This window comes from Squalius cephalus (assembly GCF_949319135.1).
Source record: "Squalius cephalus genome assembly, chromosome: 22".
NCBI lineage: Eukaryota > Metazoa > Chordata > Actinopteri > Cypriniformes > Leuciscidae > Squalius > Squalius cephalus.
Genome location: NC_137143.1, coordinates 15,847,941 through 15,866,778, shown reverse-complemented (window position 1 = coordinate 15,866,778; position 18,838 = coordinate 15,847,941). Strand labels below are relative to the sequence as shown.

Here is an 18,838-nt window from a genome sequence, read left to right as displayed (position 1 = left end):
TTTTTGCAGTGCAGTCGTTCATGTACAGGGAGAAGAGAAGTGGAGAGAGAACGCAACCCTAGGGTGCATCAGAGCTGATAGTGAGGGTCCTGGATGTGAGTTTCCCCAGTCTCAAGCTGCTGCCTGTCTATGCAGGAAACTGTCCGACAGATTGGGGTTGGCATGAAGAGCTGGGTCAGTTTGGCTGAGAGAAGATCAGGAATGAGGATACTGAAGGCCGAACTGAAGTGCACAAATAAGATCCTTGCATAATGTTGCAGGATGCAGTGCAGTCTCAATTTGAGTGCATCATCCACAGACCTGTTTGCTCTGTAAGCAAACTGAAGGGGATCCAGCAGGAGTCCAGTGATGTCCTTCAGGTGGGCCAACACCAGTCTCAAATGAGAGCGACAGGTCTGTAGTCATTAAGTCAAGTGATTTTTTTTTTTAACATCAAAAACTACAGTTGCACTTGAACTGGGGCCTTTCCTTATTTAATTGTGTGTAAAACCAGCAGCTGCTGCCATTATGAAGGACACTGTAAACCTTTAGGGTGTATGTCACTCTATATAAAATATCACAGAATGTCAGATTAAAGACAAACCAGTCCATTCACCTCTGGTAGTTGTGTTTCAAAATTGTAAGCTTGTAGCTGGTCAACAACCTGCAATATTTCAGCAACCAACTTGACCACCAGAAGCCGATTAAACCAGCTGATGTGAATGTTTTTTTTGATCCGTCTAGATACTATAGCAATTTGGACCCAATGGGTCAATGTTTTGCTGCTTAGCATGTTACAGTTAGCCCCATCTGGTAGACACATAACCACTGTACCATCTGAACCTAAAAAACATCTTTCTTCATTGAAGGCAATGTACACTGACAACAATGGAAAATGGATTTTCAATGGTTCAATTTAACCTGCTTCCAAAGACAAAATGAATGACTGTCACATAGCATCACCTGGTGGCTAAACACCTCATGGCATCAGGCACACCCATATACACAGCCACTGCAACACAGCGCCTCTGATTCACAAACATTTTACACATTCTGAATTACAAGCACCTTTTTTTCTGTCCTCAGACTTGAGATTGATTTTCAGTTCCATTCACTTGTTTGTTTCTCATTATTCATGTCTGAGTAGTTGTTTGATCGTAGTTTACAGAGGAAGCGTTTTTTAAATTCAAGCACTCCCATTGAGTTGCACCCACCTTAAATCCAACAATGAATCACTGCAACACCTCAGGTTCACACTGGTCTATGATCAATGTCTGTTCACACTGAAATGTGTCATGTTTTTTTCTGTTGACACCTATTTAACGGAATAGTTGACCTAAAAATTATTTTGTCATCCTTTACTCAAACCAATATGAGAAATGCTGATGAATGAAACCCCCCTTTCTCTTAAACATATCATGACTTATGCTTTTTTACATTTTCAACTTTCTTTAGTGTGTAATGTTTCTGTCTGACCTATAAAAAGGTCTGCAAAGTTACAAAGCACAAAGTCCCTCCAAAGGGAGTTATTCTCTATATCAGTAAGCACATAACAATTAGACCCTAGACCCTAGACATACACAAAAAAAAGGTGAGGCCTGTTTGAGTTGCGTTAGTAGTGTTGTCGCCATGTCCCAGACACTCTGAAACAGTCAGAATGGTAAGGGGCGTGACACGGTCCGAAACATTAAACATTACTGACAGACTGGGAAATACTGGGAAGGTGCTGCAACAATGCAAAATATGTGAAAAATAGTGTGTTTTTGAACATTCAAGCATGAAAACCTGTTAGACCCCAAAACACAGCATAAGAACACATAATATGGCCTCTTTAATAAGATCTTACCATAAAAAGTTGTGGAATTTTATTTTTACATTTAGAATGCCGTCTGTATAGTTTTCAACATATTTTATTTTATTTTTATTTAGGGACTGTAAAAGTTAGTTTGTTCTACGTTTTTTCTTTTCTTTCTGAAGTCATAGTTTTGTACAGTAGGCTATGATGAACTCCTGTTAACATCCATTAAAATATATCCAGTTTCAGGGCTGACATGCATGAAATCAGGTGGCCAGTGCCAACATTCCTCCTTTTTTTCCACAGAAGAAAATCAGTCATACAAGTTTGGAATGACATGAGGGTGACATTTTTTTCTTTTTAATAGCCAACAATGTCATTACAAAATCATTGACGGTATTTCTGAGCATAACCCTGAAGCTGAAGTGTTGCTTGAAAAATTTAAATGTTCTTCAAAACATGTCCAAATCACAGTGTCTAGCACAGGTTATGTCATAAAATACTCCACCTCTTGTAAGTGTAGATATCTTTACAGTCATCTAAATCTCATCTCTTTATGCTGTCGTAGGAATACCTGGGCCCTCGTAACATAAGATACGTCAAGATGAGAAGATATATATCTAGTAAAGCAGCATTCTGAAGTATAACCCTTATGTTTTTTGTTTGTTTGTTTGTTTGTTTGTTTTTAATAAAAGGGAATGGTTATCATTTAAAAAAAAAAAAAACTTTTTAAACTGTTTTATATATTTATGATGTATCATATTCCATGTGCTTTTTTAGCATGTAAGCTGGATGGTAACAAAATACAGTACATTTATGTGGTACATAAATAATAATATTCACATTTGTCTTATAGAGAAAGAAAAGAAGATAAAAAGATGGCCATTTAGTGATTTTTTTTAAACTTTCTAATAGTACAGAAGTAGATTAGAGTAAACCAACAGGTTCAGATGATGAGAAGTTGTTATCAGTTTGAACGTCATGAACTTGGTGTGAAACCACACATTCCATACAACCTCCCCATAAAAAGAAACACACATGCTTATTTACCTTTTGAGCATACTACTGTTGGCACACACAGTCAGATGTTAATGTCATTTGAGAGACTGGTGTTGGCCCAGTATTAAGGCTGAGTGGATTATTGGTGCCCCCTGTCCAACCAATAAGATCTTTACACCTCCAGAGTGAGAAAAAGGACAAGAAAATCAAATATGTGTAAAAATAAACCTTTTTAAAATTATGTTTTTTAGTGTTAAGAGGAAAGGTGTTTAGTCAACTCGACAATGAGCACAATTATTAATAAATATTATACATTATTCTTATTATTCTTGTCATTTCAAAGTGCTCATAAAGATTCAAATACAGGGTGTGTAAAATTTGCCTCTTATAATTTTGTATTGCCCCTCCAGTTCTATCATTTTATTCTCTATAACTGGGTGTGTTTATTTTAGATACGTATTTGGTTTTCAGTTCAATGGAAATGTTATGATAAGAATCCTTGATCATTCGGTCCAGGACAGGAAATGTCACATTTTGACTTTAAACAGCACAAAAAATGTTGATGCTCAGGTTCTAGAGGGCAATGCACATACTCACCTGTTCATTGGAAATGAATGTCCTCTCCCCTCCCCCGTCCTGGGCAAGTATTTAAAGATTTCTTTGAATCTGACAAAGTCAGGGCCAAGCATTTCTACACGGCCAAGTCCTCCACTTCTACATTTGAGACCTTGTCTAGGACAGAACTATGTCTTTCCCCTCTAATTCCAGAACCATCAGTGTTTATGGAGGTGCCGGTGGTCGAGGAACCCGGATATCCTCGTCCCCCGCTGGGTTTCTTTACTCTTCTCCAAGGAGCTTCAACCTGGGTGATGCTTTAGACTCGTCCGCTGACGAGAAGGCCACCATGCAGAATTTGAATAACCGCCTGGCCTCTTACCTAGAGAAGGTGCACTCACTGGAGAAGGCCAACACTGATCTGGAAGGCAACATCAGGGAATGGTATGACAGTCGCACTGATGTCACATTCGACCACTCCAGTTTCCAGGACACCATCAAGGACCTGAGAAACGAGGTGAGTTGAGTGGAGTGGGAATCTCAGGGTCAGAGTGGATCAAAAAAAGACATAGTATAACAAAATATAGATAACATTATTACAATTACCAAAGCGTTCATTATTAACACTAATTGACAAGTTAGGGTTAGGGTTAGGGTCAGGGTTAGGGTTAGGTTAGGGTTGTGGGTGTGATGGGATCTAGACCAGTGTTTCTCAACTGGTAGGGTGCACGCACGTTTTAAGTGGTCACGGAGTGAGTAGTCAAAGAAACAACAACAACAAACTTAATTCTATGTTTACTGATGCAAAACTTTTATTTTGAAAGACGTGCGTAAAAGCAAAATCATGGAATGCAACGTTGTTATGTTAGGGTAAAAATTAGGGTAACATGGGGTCAGATCCACAATACGATGACGACTCCACTTAATTTTTTTCTCCTGGCCATTATGGATGGCACAAAATCTCATCTCAGCACTTTTGATGAATGGCTACGCTATTTATAATTTGTAGGGGATTTGTGGAGTATAAGTTATACTTTTTCAAACTCCCTCCTCCAACCCCAACTCCTCCCAACCGAACCTTTAATCAATCTGACTTGTTATTTTGTTTTTCTGTACAGGTCACTACAATGCAATCATTTTCTATCATGTTTCATTTCCACAACTCATGTAATTGAGAATTGCAATTATGTATGCATATACTGTTCTGTACCCCAGGGGGGTTTGCTCTCAGTTTTGCCCAGAACAGAACTATACCGCCAACACTAACTGTATGCTATAATTGAAATACATTTGTATACTTGGTGAAGTGGTCCTGCTGAAACTGATTGAACACGTTTTGTTGTCAGATTTGGCTTTTGTTCCACATACTGTGGTTGTAGTGAATTCCACAGATACCAGAAACTAGTTTTAAAAATAAAATGACTCCAGGTGCCAGACTGTTTATTGTGCAATTAGACTAGTCTGTTTTTTTCTTCTCATTTGGAATTCAGTGTTCTGGGGGTGTATTTTCTGCAACCTTCTTAAAAGACTGACATCTTTGACACCTACTATTTGTGTAATCATCTGTATAATACCTTTTCTTTTTTTTAAATGGCAGATTCAAACAATTTCCGTAGACAATGCCTCAATCGTCCTGGCTGTGGACAATGCCAAACTGGCTGCTGAAGACTTCAAACTAAAGTGAGAAACTAAATTGACATCTTGCGAATGATTGATTTAATTGGTAATTTATTGGCTTTTAATTTTGTGAACCATCGCCTCAGATATGAGAATGAGCTCGCTATGAGAAGGGACATGGATGCTGACATCGCCAATCTGAGGAAAATTCTGGATGAGTTTAGCTTGAGTCGGTCGGATCTGGAGATGCAGATTGAGGCTCTGAATGAGGAGCTCATCATGCTGAAGAGAAACCATGAGGAGGTACAATAGATGACACACATTTCCCATCTTAACCTGTCTCATTGAAGAATCTTCAGTTGGGTTATGCCTGTTCTGCCTCTTATTTTTGTCTTATTTCATTTCATTAAAATGGACAGAACACAGTCAATTGGTGTTCCGCTCCATAGTGTGTTATTATATTCTAAAACAGCACATAGCTTGTAAACAGCAATGATATAATATATCCATGACAGGATTTCTATTCAGGGCTTTACCCATGAGACTGGCCATTCAGATATTCCACCCACAAATTGATTCCTGTTTTACACAAAGCTGTTATATAAGCCCAACATTTCCACTGAACTGTATACAGTAAATATCACCATGGTGGTTATGTGGTATGGGGGTGTGATTAAGACCAAATAAAGCATAGCTTGCAAGCTAACCGGTTAGCCTGCAAATGGCTAGCTGATTAGCCTGCTAGCTTAGCATATACAAGTTGCACTACTTCACCACCATGATTTATCCTAATTACTACTATAGCCTAGCTACCTACCACTGCTACAAATTAATGATATTGCATAAGGTGATGTGTTTTGAACTGCTACTGTAACTGCACAGTATCTGTCTTTGAAAATGAATGATTTTCAGTCGCTTTGTTGCTGCAAATCGCGGTCGGTGTAAACACCCCATAGACAACATACTCAGTTTCTGCAAGGGGACCATCTCTAAGACCATTGTGCTGCTCTGTGCCAAGATTTGTAAGTCAGTATGGAAACATATAAGGATTCTGTTTCATATATACGGATTCATTCCTGAAAGGCCCATTTAATTCAAAAGTCATGGATCTTCTCTCAGTGTGAGATTCCACCACTCCTCACATTCCAACCTTCCCACAACGAGCACACGCCCTGAACACAGGGCAGCTAAAACCTGTGGATGGGCTGGAACTGATATCCAAATATAAGATTACCTCATATTGAAAAGTGGCACACACACTTCAAATACCATATACAGTATATATATAAAAATTGATACGTTTCCAGGAAGCTTCTCATGTTCAGCCATGCTGCTTTTTTATCACAAATACAGTAAATTGTAAACTTATTTTATTTTATTTTATTCCCTGTAATGACAAAGATGAATTTTTAGAAGATATGTTTATTTTTGTACTCAAGAAACCTTTATTATTATGATTATTATCACAGTTGAAAATGGTTGTGCTGCTTGTGGAAACCATGATAGGCAATAGTGGTTTTTCTTTAAAGGATTTTTTTTGATAAACATAAAATTGAAAGAACAGTGTTTATTTGAAATAGAATTATTTTTGTAAAATTACAAAAATGTCTTTGTTGTCATCGATTTTAAAATCATAGTGATCCCAAACTTTCCAACATTTCATGTTCATGTTTTCTAAACTTAATCTAGATGGAAAGAAAGTCTGTTTAAAGTATTTTATTTTGATATCTTTTGCTTAAAAACAATTGAAAGGCACATTCTGAAAATGAGAGGTTAGGTTGCTGTAGCTATGCGTAAGCGTTCATTTTAGAGATTGCAGTTTCCACACCAAAACATACAGGGTCGTTTAAGAGTGTTCCTTCCTTCCTTCAATTTTTCTTTTTTCCTCTAGTTCTTCTGCTGCCAGCTCTGCTGGGGATTTTCCGTCCCATTACATCATTTTAAACTAAACAGTAATCTCACTGGGCCTCTTCTCGGGTCTACGAAAGGTCATCATTCATGTATAAACACAACTAGGCGCACACATAAACCTAAAAAACTCTTTTAAAACATCCTAACTGGTAAAATTATTATGTAATAAACAGAATCAACAAGGGAAAACTACACTTTCTCCTGAAATCGTTCAGACATGTTTGGGATTAAAAGACTAGGCTTATCCCACCACTCCCACTTCTTTTTTATTCCCATTAAATCTATTAATTAATTAATACCATGTCTGCATCATAATACAATCCATCTCTGTCTCTGTGCCAGATCACAAACTGTTTGATATGTGTTTTCACAGGAGATGTCCCAGGCTGGTGTCGAGGTTGGAGTTCAGGTGAACGTTTGTGTGGATGCAGCGCCCTCTATGGACCTGAACCAGGCCATCGACGAGATCAGACTACACTATGAGACCATGACTGAGAAAAACCGTCAGGAGCTGGAGTCCTGGTATGAAAGCAAGGTGAAGTTAAAACCACAAATGCATTTGTTCTTGAGTAAATTCATTATTATGATTAATTATTATTTTGTGGGAATTGTACCGTGCTTGATTACTATAAAAACTGAATACTTGCACTTTTACTCAACTACAATTCCAAGGAAATAATCTTATTTGGTATGCATTCAAATTACAATGTAGATTACATATTTAGCAGGTCATAATGACTTTAAATGACTTCTTATTGGGAAAAAGGGCATCATTTTAATACTTTGAATTCTTAAGTGCAATTTAATGTGGAAATTTTTACACAATACCCATGTCTGAAAATGATTTCAATTTTAATCGCATAGCTCATCTGTGATTAAAGGGATAGTTCACCCAAAAATGAATTATTATTTTTTTCTTCTATGAAAGAAGAATTTCTTTCTTCTGCTGAACCCAAAATAAGTTATTTAAGAATATGGGTATAACCAAACAGTTGATGGGCCCCAATGACTTCCATAGTATGGAAAAAAATACTATGGAAGTCAATAGGGCCCATCAACTGATTGTATACCGACATTATTCAAAATATCTTCTTTTGTGTTCAGCAAAAGAAAAAGAATTCACACAGGTTTGGAACAACTTGATGGTGAGTAAATGATGACAGAATTTTCATTTTTGGGTGAACTATACCATTCAAAAGAATAAAATATTATTTCATAGTAGGATGCGTGAGGTGTCATAGTTGTTGATTTTGTTGATGTTGGTGTTAACTACAGATCACCACAGTGCAACAGGAGGTGGTCACTCATAATGAAGAGCTTCAGAACAGCAGAACAGAGCTGACGGAGTTGACAAGCTCCTTCCAAAGATTACAGATAGAACTGCAGACCCATCAGAGCACGGTAAACCTACACACCCTTACAAACAAAAAATTGAGTTGTAGTTTAAAGTGAAGAAGCACTGCAGAAAAAGTCTGTGGCAACATGTCTAGGCAGAACATGTGTGCCAGGCTGTTTTTTTTTTTTTTCTGTCCATGAGCTCCAGCCTCTCCCCCTCTAGTTCACCAACCAGCACTCTGCCAGCTTTAAGACTTTAAGAGCAGTCAGGGGAAATGTCCTGTAATTTCCTATGCTTACACATTTAGAAGAACAAAAGATAGACTGTTTAAATAGAAGATAGCGTCTCAAAAGTGTATCAGCTCTGTTTATATATAATTCAGCTCTAAAGCACTGTAAAAAATTATAAGATCAATAAGTTTTGAAAACATATGTTTTTACATTACTTTAACTCATCAAAATAAGTCAAGCAATTTTCAACCTTTTTTTATAAGTTTTACAAGATTCAACTCATTTTTTTAAGTCAGTTCAAAGTAATTTAAGTCAAAATGACTTAAACATCCAAGTTGATTGTACTGAATTTAAGGCAGCAACTTCTTTTTTACAGTGTGCACCCAATAACATCAATCACTGTGTGTGCACAGCAAAATAAATATAATTAAATCATTTATAAATATATATATTATGCATAATAGTAGCCTATATAAAATACAAATATATAATATAATATAATATAATATAATATAATATAATATAATATAATATAGGCTAATATAATATAATATCTATAACATAATATTTATAACATAATATATCAAAAATATGATGTATTTAATGGTATTATATATTTAATTTATTTATATATTTATATATGACTATCCACAGAGGTCAGCTCTTGTCGGGGAACTGGAGGGCACACAGGCCCGTTACGGGGACCAGTTGGCTAGGCTTCAGGTCACTGTCACAGGCCTGGAGGACCAGCTTAGTCAATTTCATGCTAATATTGGCAACAACAAACAAGACTACGAAACGCTGCTGGACGTAAAGAGCAGACTGATGCTTGAGATCGCTGAGTACAAGAGACTGCTGGATGGAGATGAAAGGTGCTGCTCGTGGAATTCATTTCTTAATTTTGATATCTTGTGATTTAGTGCATAGACTGATTTAGAAGTTAGAAAGCTTTAATGACACCAGCTCTCTCTCTCTCTCTCTCTCTCTCTCTCTCTCTCTCTCTCTCTCTCTCTTGTTTTTACAGAGAGTCCCACAGTAAGTGACTATTTACATAAATTATTATTTTTTCGTATAAATGTATTGCATCACTATGAAGCTTTGTAGTGCACTGCTAACTGACTATCTCACATTGTCTGTTTTTAGAAGTTGTCACCAAAATGACCACAGTGGTGGAAACTGTTGTGAATGGGAAGGTTGTGGAGAGCACCAAGACCGTGGATATTAATGAGAAAAATGACTAATCTGCTCAAAAACACATTGACTTCAAATGACGACGTCACATGTCTTATAATGCCTTACTGTAATGCACAATTACACAATTATTGAAGAATTTGGAAGTTTACCTTAGATTGTGAACTGATTATATGAATGTAATTTATTTTTTCCTGTGCAAACTCTTTCAGCTCTTTGTTTCCCAGTGTTAAATGACAATCAAATATGCCTGATGTACTGCAAGCATCCACAAATCTCAAAATGTATCATAATCTTTTCAGAAATAAAATAGGGATCAAGAAACAATAATTTCATATTGACTTAAAACAGTAAAGAGATTTAACATGAGACAAATCACAGTCGTGTTTTTGCTCCATCAATGATTTTATTCTTAACAATAGTGCATGCAGCACAAGGTCTGAAGACAGGTGTAGATGGGCAGTCTTTGATGGTATTTGGTGTTTATTTTGTACTAGATGACACCACTTTCCCATCAACAATGTCTTCAACAATGGTCTTCACCATGACGGTTTTGGTAGAGCTGCTGCTGCTGCTGCTTCCTCCTCCTCCTCCTCCTCCTCCTCCACTGAAACTGGTAATGGTGGCAAAGAGAGAATATGTTGATGCACGTTCCTCAGAAATAATAAAAACCCAATGACAAACACACACTCATTTTACAGTATCACTATCAATCTTCCTACCTGCTTGCTTCTCCATCCATCAGTCTCCTATACTCAGCGATTTCCATCTCCAGACGGGCCTTGATGTCCAACAGCATTATGTAATCTTGAGACTGTCTGTCTGTGTCAGCTCTGAGACGAACAATCTGCTCCTCCAAACTTGTTACGTGAGCCTGCAGTTGAGTCAGCTGCATGGAGTACCGAGATTCTGTGTCCCTAAGAGTTGCCTCAAGAGATCCTTTCTGTAAAATAAGAGTGGATGTGTTTAGTATTTATTAGTGCAGAGTGGAATATGTATGTTTGGTAAAAAATGGTAGACGTTAAACCTGACGAAAAACTGTATTAACCATGAAAAGATGGAATTGACATTATTTTCATGTCTCCCTGAATGGTCAACATTATCTGATTTGCGGGTTTCAGAGGGGTTTTGGGCACTTGTCGACCTGGCTGCCTACTAAACAAACAGAACACTTTCTTGGCCAGGCTTGGCCAATGCTGGGAGACCAGTTGGTCCAATGTAGCTTAAACCATGTAGCTAAGACCTGCTTAGAATGGTTTAAAATGTTTATTTCAGCAGCCGTTACCATATTGCTATAGATGTATCCCAACACACTCGCACAAACTTACTTTACTGAGTTCAGATTGTAACTCGATCTCCAGGCCCTGAAGGGTGCGTCGAAGCTCTGTGATTTCAGACTTGGACATTTGTAGGGTCTCTGTATTGGCCTCAACCTCCTTAATCACCGTCTCTGACTGCAGATAAATAACATTCAGAGTTTAGTCAAGCATCTCTAAAGAATAAAACTTGGTTGTTCTAGTTTTGGCTAGTTCAGGAAACACAGATTTATTTGCCCTCTTCTACCTTGGTTTTGAACCAGGTCTCTAGTTCACGTCGGTTTTTGGCAGCGACACCCTCGTACTGCTCACGGATCTCAGCCATCACACGGCTCAGATCTTCCTGAGGAGCCGCGTCCACCTCCACGTTCACTGAACCAGTCATTTGAGTGCGCATGGCTGCCAGTTCCTACAAAGAGAAGAAGAATTCAAGATGATTTATATATATGGCCCCTGAGGCACATTCCTCAGATTTACAGTGCTTCTCAGCCCCACATTTGACTGCCTTGTTAGTTCATCTCATGGCAAGGTCAAAGGAGCATGTCTGTTTTGGAAGATCAAAAGATTGATTTGGACAGGTTTACAGTGGTTTACCTCCTCATGGTTCTTCTTGAGGAAGATAATTTCCTCCTTTAAGCCCTCAATCTGCATCTCCAGGTCAGATCTTGACAATGTCAGCTCATCCAGGAGTCTCTTCAGCCCAGCAATATCTGCTTCCACAGACTGACGCATGCCCAACTCATTCTCATACCTGAATTGGTCAAACCAGAGAAGATTATTAGCAACTTTTCACCAAAGTAAGAGCATAAGAAGTTTCATAAACTGTAGGCTTGGATTTACTTTGTCTTGAAGTCGTCAGCGGCTAATTTTGCGTTATCAATGCCAAGGTAGACTCCTCCATTGACACGGGTGGCATCTTGGATCTGTCAGAGACAAGAGAGGATTCAAACAATGAGGTTTTTGCAAATGCACAGCACATTTAGCTTCCAAATAGACACAAAATGCAAATACTGTCTGAAACACCCATGTAATTGTGCCCTTTTATGCTAATTGGTTTGGGAAGCAACCGTGACATACACATCTGTACAATGCACTCGAATGGCTTTGTTTCATTTTGACATGCGGAAAACTCAATGAGGACATGACCACACCCATCATCCTGCAGCTATGAAATAATGCATTTCTTGTGCAAGAGATGTTGTAAAGTTTTACAGTAGCATTACCTTATCCTGCAGGTCGCTGATTGTGGCGTAGTAGGCAGAGTAATCTCTTGCAGAAGGCGAGGTTTTGTTCTCCAGAAACTGTCTGATCTTCAGTTCGAGATCTGCATTGGCCTTCTCCAAAGAGCGCACCTTCTCCAGGTAAGATCCCAAACGGTCGTTCAGGTTCTGCATGGTTGCTTTCTCATTGACGGTCACGTTGAGGTCCATATCGCCCCCTCCAGCGCCACCACCAAAGCCACCACCAAAGCCAAAGCCTCCTCCACCACCAGCGCCACCACCAAAGCCATAACCTGCTCCACCACCACCACCGCCACCACCAGCTGAATAGGTGCTTGACGCAGAGGAGATACGGACACCTTGGCCTCCTGAACCCCCATACATGCTCCCAGCACGCATGGCGCCTAAGCGGCCACCGCCTCCGATGCCCATCGATGAAGACTGAGACATGCGTCCTAGAGATGCACCCCTCATGGAGCCTCCACCGAAGCCCCCTCCAGAAGACACAAAACTACGGCTGCTGTAGGACGTCATTGCTGGGGAGCAGAGGAGAGAGTCTTTTTGCTGGAAGGAGAGGGAATGTGGTTCACAGAAGAGGCTGATTGATTTTTATATGTTTGTGAGATGAGGTAAGGGGTGGGTGGAGGTAGAGATGGAGGAGGGGGTGAGGGGACAACATGAACTCAAAACTTCACTCTCCGCCCAGCACATGCCCTGAGGCAGAGGATCTGGCAGGTGAAATGACATGCATTGTTGGAATGATCTCTGAGAGCCCAGGGATGTGTGCCAAAGACAAGACATACACACATCTTATCTCAAAATATGCATGCCTATATAACTTGACAATGTTTTCACAGGACGTGATTGTTTTGATGTGAGGAATGAGATTTTCCCATGCATGTCTGCATTGTATCTCATGTTACAGCCATACAGCCTGTGTTACAGGCTTCATAACATGTGTGCTGACAGGATGACCTGCGCCTGCCAGCGGGGTTTCCAGGACAACAGAGTGCTGGATGTGATAAACACTTATAAACAGCAAGCTAAAAGCACACAGTGAAATGGTCTCTTGCACGTGGAATGCTGCCAGCTTCCCCAGAACAGACCTCCCTTTGTCTTTTTAAACATGAACAGAACAAAAAAAATAGAGAGAGAGAGAGAGAGAGAAAAACATTTTCCAAAGTGAACTTTTAAATTACTCAAGAGGCATCTGGAGACGTGCTAGCGTGGTACTGCTCGTCTTGCGTAACAGTATTTTTCTGAGAGCTTTAAAAATGAGTCAGATATCCGCCACTCCAGAAGGCTTTACTTTTATTTCAGTAAAATTCTTGTATGCATAAGAAACTTTCAATTGAGGGCTGAAGCTTTGCTTTGGAAAGCATGACCATGAAATTCAACTAATTCAGTTCTATCTTCAGTTAATGAAGCATCATTAAAAAGGCTGCCGCATGAAGTAGTAGTACATTAGTAGAGTAATTGCTGGTTTGAATGCATTTACAAAGGTTACATTGTATTTGGGTATAGCTGTCATTACACAATCAAGTGAAAACAATGCGGCAAGGATAACTGAACACGGATCTAGTGTATGCATCAAGTAATACATCAATTTTAAGTGAATGTGCCTGCGGTTATAAGGTGATGAATGATGTGAATTTCATTAGATACTGAATGGCAAGATAAATCTGATCCATCTGTTGGTTCCAAACAAGCTCTTACCTGCTTTCCTGCAAGCTCTGCTTTATTCAGATCACAAATGAAAAAAAAAATTTGGATTAAACAATCACCTTGTTACTGCTAGACCGCTAGCTTTTTGATTTAAAGGACATATTTATGTGCACACTTTTGTGAGTATGTCATGCGGGAGTTCTATTAATCTATTAATGACTTAACAGTAGTCAGCCTTATAATTTCACTGTGGTAATATACTGCCTACAAAAGCAGCAACCCTTAAATAGACGTTTATTCAAGTGTGCTATACTTCTTTAAAACAACAACAAAAAAGAAAGTATACTTTCAGTCTACTTTTTACGTATACTTATCAGAAATATACTAAAATCACACTAAAGTATATTTGACTTATACTGTCAGAAAAGTCTAAGTAATATTTGGCCAATACTTGCTCGACCTAGTTGTGTTTACGCTTTTTTCACATAGTTTTACATAATGTCTTGTAAACTTACATGTTTTATAGTTAAGTCAGCTTTGGGGTGGAATAGCTTAAATAAAACGTGTGGAACTGAACATGATCTTCTTTGTACGATAATAACCCACAGAGAAACAGATCAAAATATGGCTGATTTTATTGACAGTTCTTCCCAGGTGTAAGAGTATTGTAACAGTCTTGATTCATATGGCTTCTATAATAAGCCATTACCAGAAGATACCATTTTAAATCTCATTACAAAACATCAAGCCAAATAGGAAAAGGAGTATGTGAATTTCTGTGTAGTCCACTGGTAGAGTTGGGAAACTTTTGCATTCCTCAGAGAAACTTTTATGTTCTCTCGCAAAAGACTGACGAAAAGCAGACGCATGTGGCGGAAGACAAAACTTGTAGTCCATTATAACATCTACAAAGACAGCCTTCATGCTTTCAACATGGAACTAAGCAAAGCTAGACAGACTTTCTTCTCAAATATTATAAGCAGCAATTTAAACAACACACGCACTCTTTTTGCTACTGTAGAGAGACTGACAAACCCCCCAAGCCAGATTCCCAGTGAAATGCTCTCAGACAACAAGTGCAGTGAGTTTGCTTCTTTCTTCTCTGAGAAAATCAATAATATCAGAAAGGTGATCAGCACATCCTTGAGTTGCGCTGGGGTCAGACAGATCAAACCACCTGAGAAAGTAGTTAATATGTCTGATTTCAAAGAAATTGATGGCAAAATTTTGGAAGAAACCGTACAGCACCTTAAAACATCAACCTGCGCTCTTGACACACTTCCCACATCTTTTTTTCAAAAGTGTGTAAAACAGTTTAGAAGCAGATCTTCTAGAAGTGGTAAATGCCTCACTTCTCTCCGGGAGTTTTCCAAACTCCCTGAAAACTGCAGTTGTCAAGCCCCTCCTGAAAAAGAGCAATCTGGATAAGACCATATTAAGCAACTATAGGCCGATCTCAAATCTTCCTTTCATAGGCAAGATCATTGAAAAGGTTGTCTTCAATCAGCTGAACAAATTCTTATGCTCGAATGGATACTTTGACAATTTTCAATCTGGTTTCCGACCGCACCACAGCACAGAGACAGCGCTCATAAAGATAATGAACGATATTCGCTTAAATACTGATACAAGCAAATTATCAGTGCTGGTACTACTCGACCTCAGTGCTGCATTTGACACTGTCGATCACAACATACTTCTTGACAGGCTGGAAAACTGGGTGGGGCTTTCTGGGATAGTCCTATAGGTCATACTTAGATGGGAGAGGTTATTATGTGAGTATAGGAGACCATAAGTCTGAGTGGACATCCATGACATGCGGAGTCCCTCAAGGCTCAATTCTTGCACCACTCCTGTTCAACCTGTATATGCTCCCAATGAGCCAAATAATGAGAAAGAACCAAATTGCTTACCACAGCTATGCAGACGACACACAGCTCTACTTAGCCCTATCGCCTAACGATTACAGCCCCATTGACTCCCTGTGCCAATGCATTGATGAAGTCAACAGTTGGATGTGTCAAAACTTTCTTAAGTTAAACAAAGACAAAACTGAAGTCATTGCATTTGGAAACAAAGATGAAGTTCTCAAGGTGAACGCATACCTTCACTCTAGGGGTCAAACAACTAAACATCAAGTCAGGAATCTTGGTGTGACACTAGAGTCAGACCTTAGTTTCAGTAGTCATGTCAAAGCAATAACTAAATCAGCATACTATCATCTGAAAAATATTGCAAGAATTAGATGCTTTGTTTCCAGACAAGACTTAGAGAAACTTGTTCATGCTTTCATCACCAGCAGGGTGGATTATTGTAATGGACTCCTCACTGGCCTTCCCAAAAAGACCATAAGACAGTTGCAGCTCATACAGAACGCTGAGCAGAACCAGAAAATATGAACATATCACACCAGTCCTCAGGTCTTTACACTGGCTCCCAGTTAGATTTAGGATTGATTTTAAAGTATTATTACTGGTATATAAATCATTCAATGGCCTAGGACCTCAATATATTGCAGATATGCTCACTGAATATAAACCCAACAGATCACTCAGATCATTAGGATCATATCAGCTAGAAATACCAATGGTTCACTCAAAGCATGGCGAATCCGCTTTTAGCTATTATGCCAGCCGCAGCTGGAACCAGCTTCCAGAGGAGATCAGATGTGCTCCTACAGTAGTCACATTCAAATCCAGACTCAAAACACAGACTCAAACACAAAAACAATATGCATTTACTGAATGAGCACTGTGCCAATGTTCGTCCGACTGTTTGTACTGTATTTTATTTTATTTTTCTAAACTGTTTTAATTATTCTTATTTCTTTTTATTATTTTAATTTCTTCTATGTAAAGCACTTTGAATTGCCATTGTGTATGAAATGTGCTATATAAATAAACTTGCCTTGCCTTGCCTTGCAAAAGTATTGTATTTCCCAGAGTGTGAGAAAAAAATGAGATGGGAGGAAAAATTATACTTAAAAGAGTTCTTTGTGAGCAAATGCAAAGTATCTTGGGGCAACAATAAGGTTTGGCTAAGGGATGCACTGGTTTCTCTGGGAACATAAACATTTGCAAGTCAATGCAAAAACACTATTTTTTCATATATATATATATATATATATATATATATATATATATATATACTGTATATATATAACATGTTTTTACATCACCATGTCCCTTTAGAGTAAATTTAAAGTTTCTCAGAACTTTTTTTATAAATGAATGCAAAAAAATTTAAATATAGGCTAATAATACTTACACATCCATCTTGTTTACTCACTTCTGTTCTCCACACACATTACAGTCAGTTCAGACTTCCTTTTCAAAATAGTAGCCACAATACAGTTCACGCATGAACACAGCATTTCCACCTTTTTTAAGAACAGAATATTACATCAGAGTTGCATCAACAACACAGACACATCCACACATCAGATCCAGAACAGCACATCAGATCTAAGTGACAAGGTCCTTCAACCACCTTCAAAACCTCATGCCATTTGCTGTAATAATCAGTTAATGTAAAACCTACAGTCAGATGTTAGCAGTGTCAAATGGCCCGACTATATCCACAGCCACTTTCTGCCATGAACCCTGGTTTCTGCCATGAACCCTGGTTTCTGCCATGAACTAGGATGTTCTTTCAACAAGAACGTCCTGTTCTGTCATTGAGCTGGCTGGCCACCAATAGAGATCAAAAATTTTCGGTTCCTTGCCACTGTTGCCTTTGGCTTGCTCAGTTGGGGATATTTTATTTAATTTAATCAATCAATAATACTATTGATCAGCCTTACCAAACGTGGAAGTATTTTCCACTAGAAACAAACCTTGTTGTGTTATTTTGATTTAATACTGTGAAGCTGCTTTGATACAATCTGTATTGTGTACAGATTGTGTACAAGTATATACAAATATACTTGACTTGACTTGACTTGACAAAGGCGTTGTTTGGTTCTTACCTCTCCCTCATGTCCTTCGTGTGCTATGGAGACCAGCACAGATCTTATCACAGATCTTGTCCTTGTAACAAATTAGCACAAAGGGGAAATATTAATAATAAATCATAACTTGTTATGATTAATTATGAAAATTTGGAATTGGATGAATATTTGTTAATCGGATTAACTTGTAGCTAAATTAATATTACAATCAATTAATTAGTTCGTCCAGTGAACAATTTCATTCTAAGAAAAGGCTTTTTCTTAGCATGTACAGTGCTTAGAGCGTGTCACAAGATAAGAAATCGTTAAATTGACTTTGTTGCAAGCAGAGAATCAGAACCAAATACGTATTGTGCACAAGTTTTATTAACTAAATCACAAACACAACTAATCTAAACACACATACACACAATCATACATACATGGGTAAAACGGTAAGTGACAGAATGAAACCGGAAATGGAACAGGGGAATGAAACTATGGAAAATATTAATTTAGCTATGAAAAGAACCATCAGCTTTCTTCTTTCAAAGCACCTCATTAAGAGGTTAACCTCTGTTTAAAATGTGCGATACTTGCATCTCCTTTGCAGTGGAAGCAGTGTGTGACACCTTTGAAGAAGATCTCATTGGTTCTGTGAGTCGATGTGGTTGGAGTTCGATTGACTTCTTCTGCATTGAATTAAGAAATTGTGATGAACTAGCAATCATGTCCTTGACTCTGTTGTGGTTGAGAGAGTCCTCTTTCCAGAATGAGAACATGGCTGGTTGTTAGTCAAGGCCTGCTGATCTGGGGCCTGGTGAGGCCATTCAGGACAGCAACCCGAAGATACAGAGAAGGGCCTTTTTAACCTCTGAGGATGTCCTCTCCTTCTAGGGGTCAGTGAACCAATTGTACTTAAGCTTTCGAAAGGAAGGTTTTACGATCCTTTGTCTCAAGCATATCGTTTGCAAATGTAACTGGATTGGTTGCAGATGAAGAAACTATTAAAGATTCTTGTAACACTAATATGTTGCACAGGTATCAACATATGATATACACGATCATGCAGCTCATACCAGTTTGTAGATACCCA

At 38.5% G+C, this 18,838-nt stretch overlaps 2 protein-coding genes across 5 annotated transcripts; one reads left to right on the top strand and one right to left on the bottom strand.

Moving 5' to 3' along the window:
* Positions 1–5: 5 nt before the first annotated feature.
* On the top strand, positions 6–10,153 carry krt98 (keratin 98). Of its 3 annotated transcripts, XM_079856552.1 has the most exons (8): positions 6–393; positions 3,542–3,845; positions 4,926–5,008; positions 5,092–5,248; positions 7,230–7,391; positions 8,132–8,257; positions 9,077–9,303; positions 9,566–10,153. In XM_079856552.1, the coding sequence occupies exons 2-8, from the start codon at positions 3,678–3,680 to the stop codon at positions 9,645–9,647; spliced, it is 1,005 nt and encodes a 334-aa protein (XP_079712678.1). In that variant the 5' UTR covers positions 6–393; positions 3,542–3,677; the 3' UTR covers positions 9,648–10,153. The 3 variants fall into 3 exon arrangements, with proteins under 3 accessions (XP_079712678.1, XP_079712676.1, XP_079712677.1); XM_079856550.1 differs by lacking the exon at positions 6–393 and having other exon boundaries at positions 2,585–3,845; XM_079856551.1 differs by lacking the exon at positions 6–393 and having other exon boundaries at positions 3,451–3,845; positions 9,077–9,294; positions 9,447–10,153.
* On the bottom strand, positions 9,995–12,956 carry krt15 (keratin 15). 2 transcript variants are annotated; one of them, XM_079856542.1, is made up of 7 exons: positions 12,153–12,956; positions 11,770–11,852; positions 11,524–11,680; positions 11,177–11,338; positions 10,942–11,067; positions 10,336–10,556; positions 9,995–10,226 (listed from the first exon to the last, which is right to left on the bottom strand). In XM_079856542.1, exons 1-7 carry the CDS (start codon positions 12,681–12,683, stop codon positions 10,097–10,099), a joined length of 1,410 nt encoding a protein of 469 aa, XP_079712668.1. In that variant the 5' UTR covers positions 12,684–12,956; the 3' UTR covers positions 9,995–10,096. The 2 variants fall into 2 exon arrangements, with proteins under 2 accessions (XP_079712668.1, XP_079712669.1); XM_079856543.1 differs by having other exon boundaries at positions 9,995–10,220; positions 12,153–12,775.
* Between the last annotated feature and the right edge of the window lie 5,882 nt (positions 12,957–18,838).

Excerpts from the sequence above, each read along its gene's own strand:
- krt98 (XM_079856550.1), top strand. The coding sequence starts at position 3,519 with ATGTCTTTCCCCTCTAATTCCAGAACCATCAGTGTTTATGGAGGTGCC. Across the intron at positions 5,009-5,091 it reads GCTGAAGACTTCAAACTAAA|ATATGAGAATGAGCTCGCTA; the intron begins GTGAGAAACTAA and ends CCATCGCCTCAG. Across the intron at positions 7,392-8,131 it reads AGTCCTGGTATGAAAGCAAG|ATCACCACAGTGCAACAGGA; the intron begins GTGAAGTTAAAA and ends TGTTAACTACAG.
- krt15 (XM_079856542.1), bottom strand. The coding sequence starts at position 12,683 with ATGACGTCCTACAGCAGCCGTAGTTTTGTGTCTTCTGGAGGGGGCTTC. Across the intron at positions 11,339-11,523 it reads TCAAGAAGAACCATGAGGAG|GAACTGGCAGCCATGCGCAC; the intron begins GTAAACCACTGT and ends TTCTCTTTGTAG. Across the intron at positions 10,227-10,335 it reads ATGGATGGAGAAGCAAGCAG|TTTCAGTGGAGGAGGAGGAG; the intron begins GTAGGAAGATTG and ends CACCATTACCAG.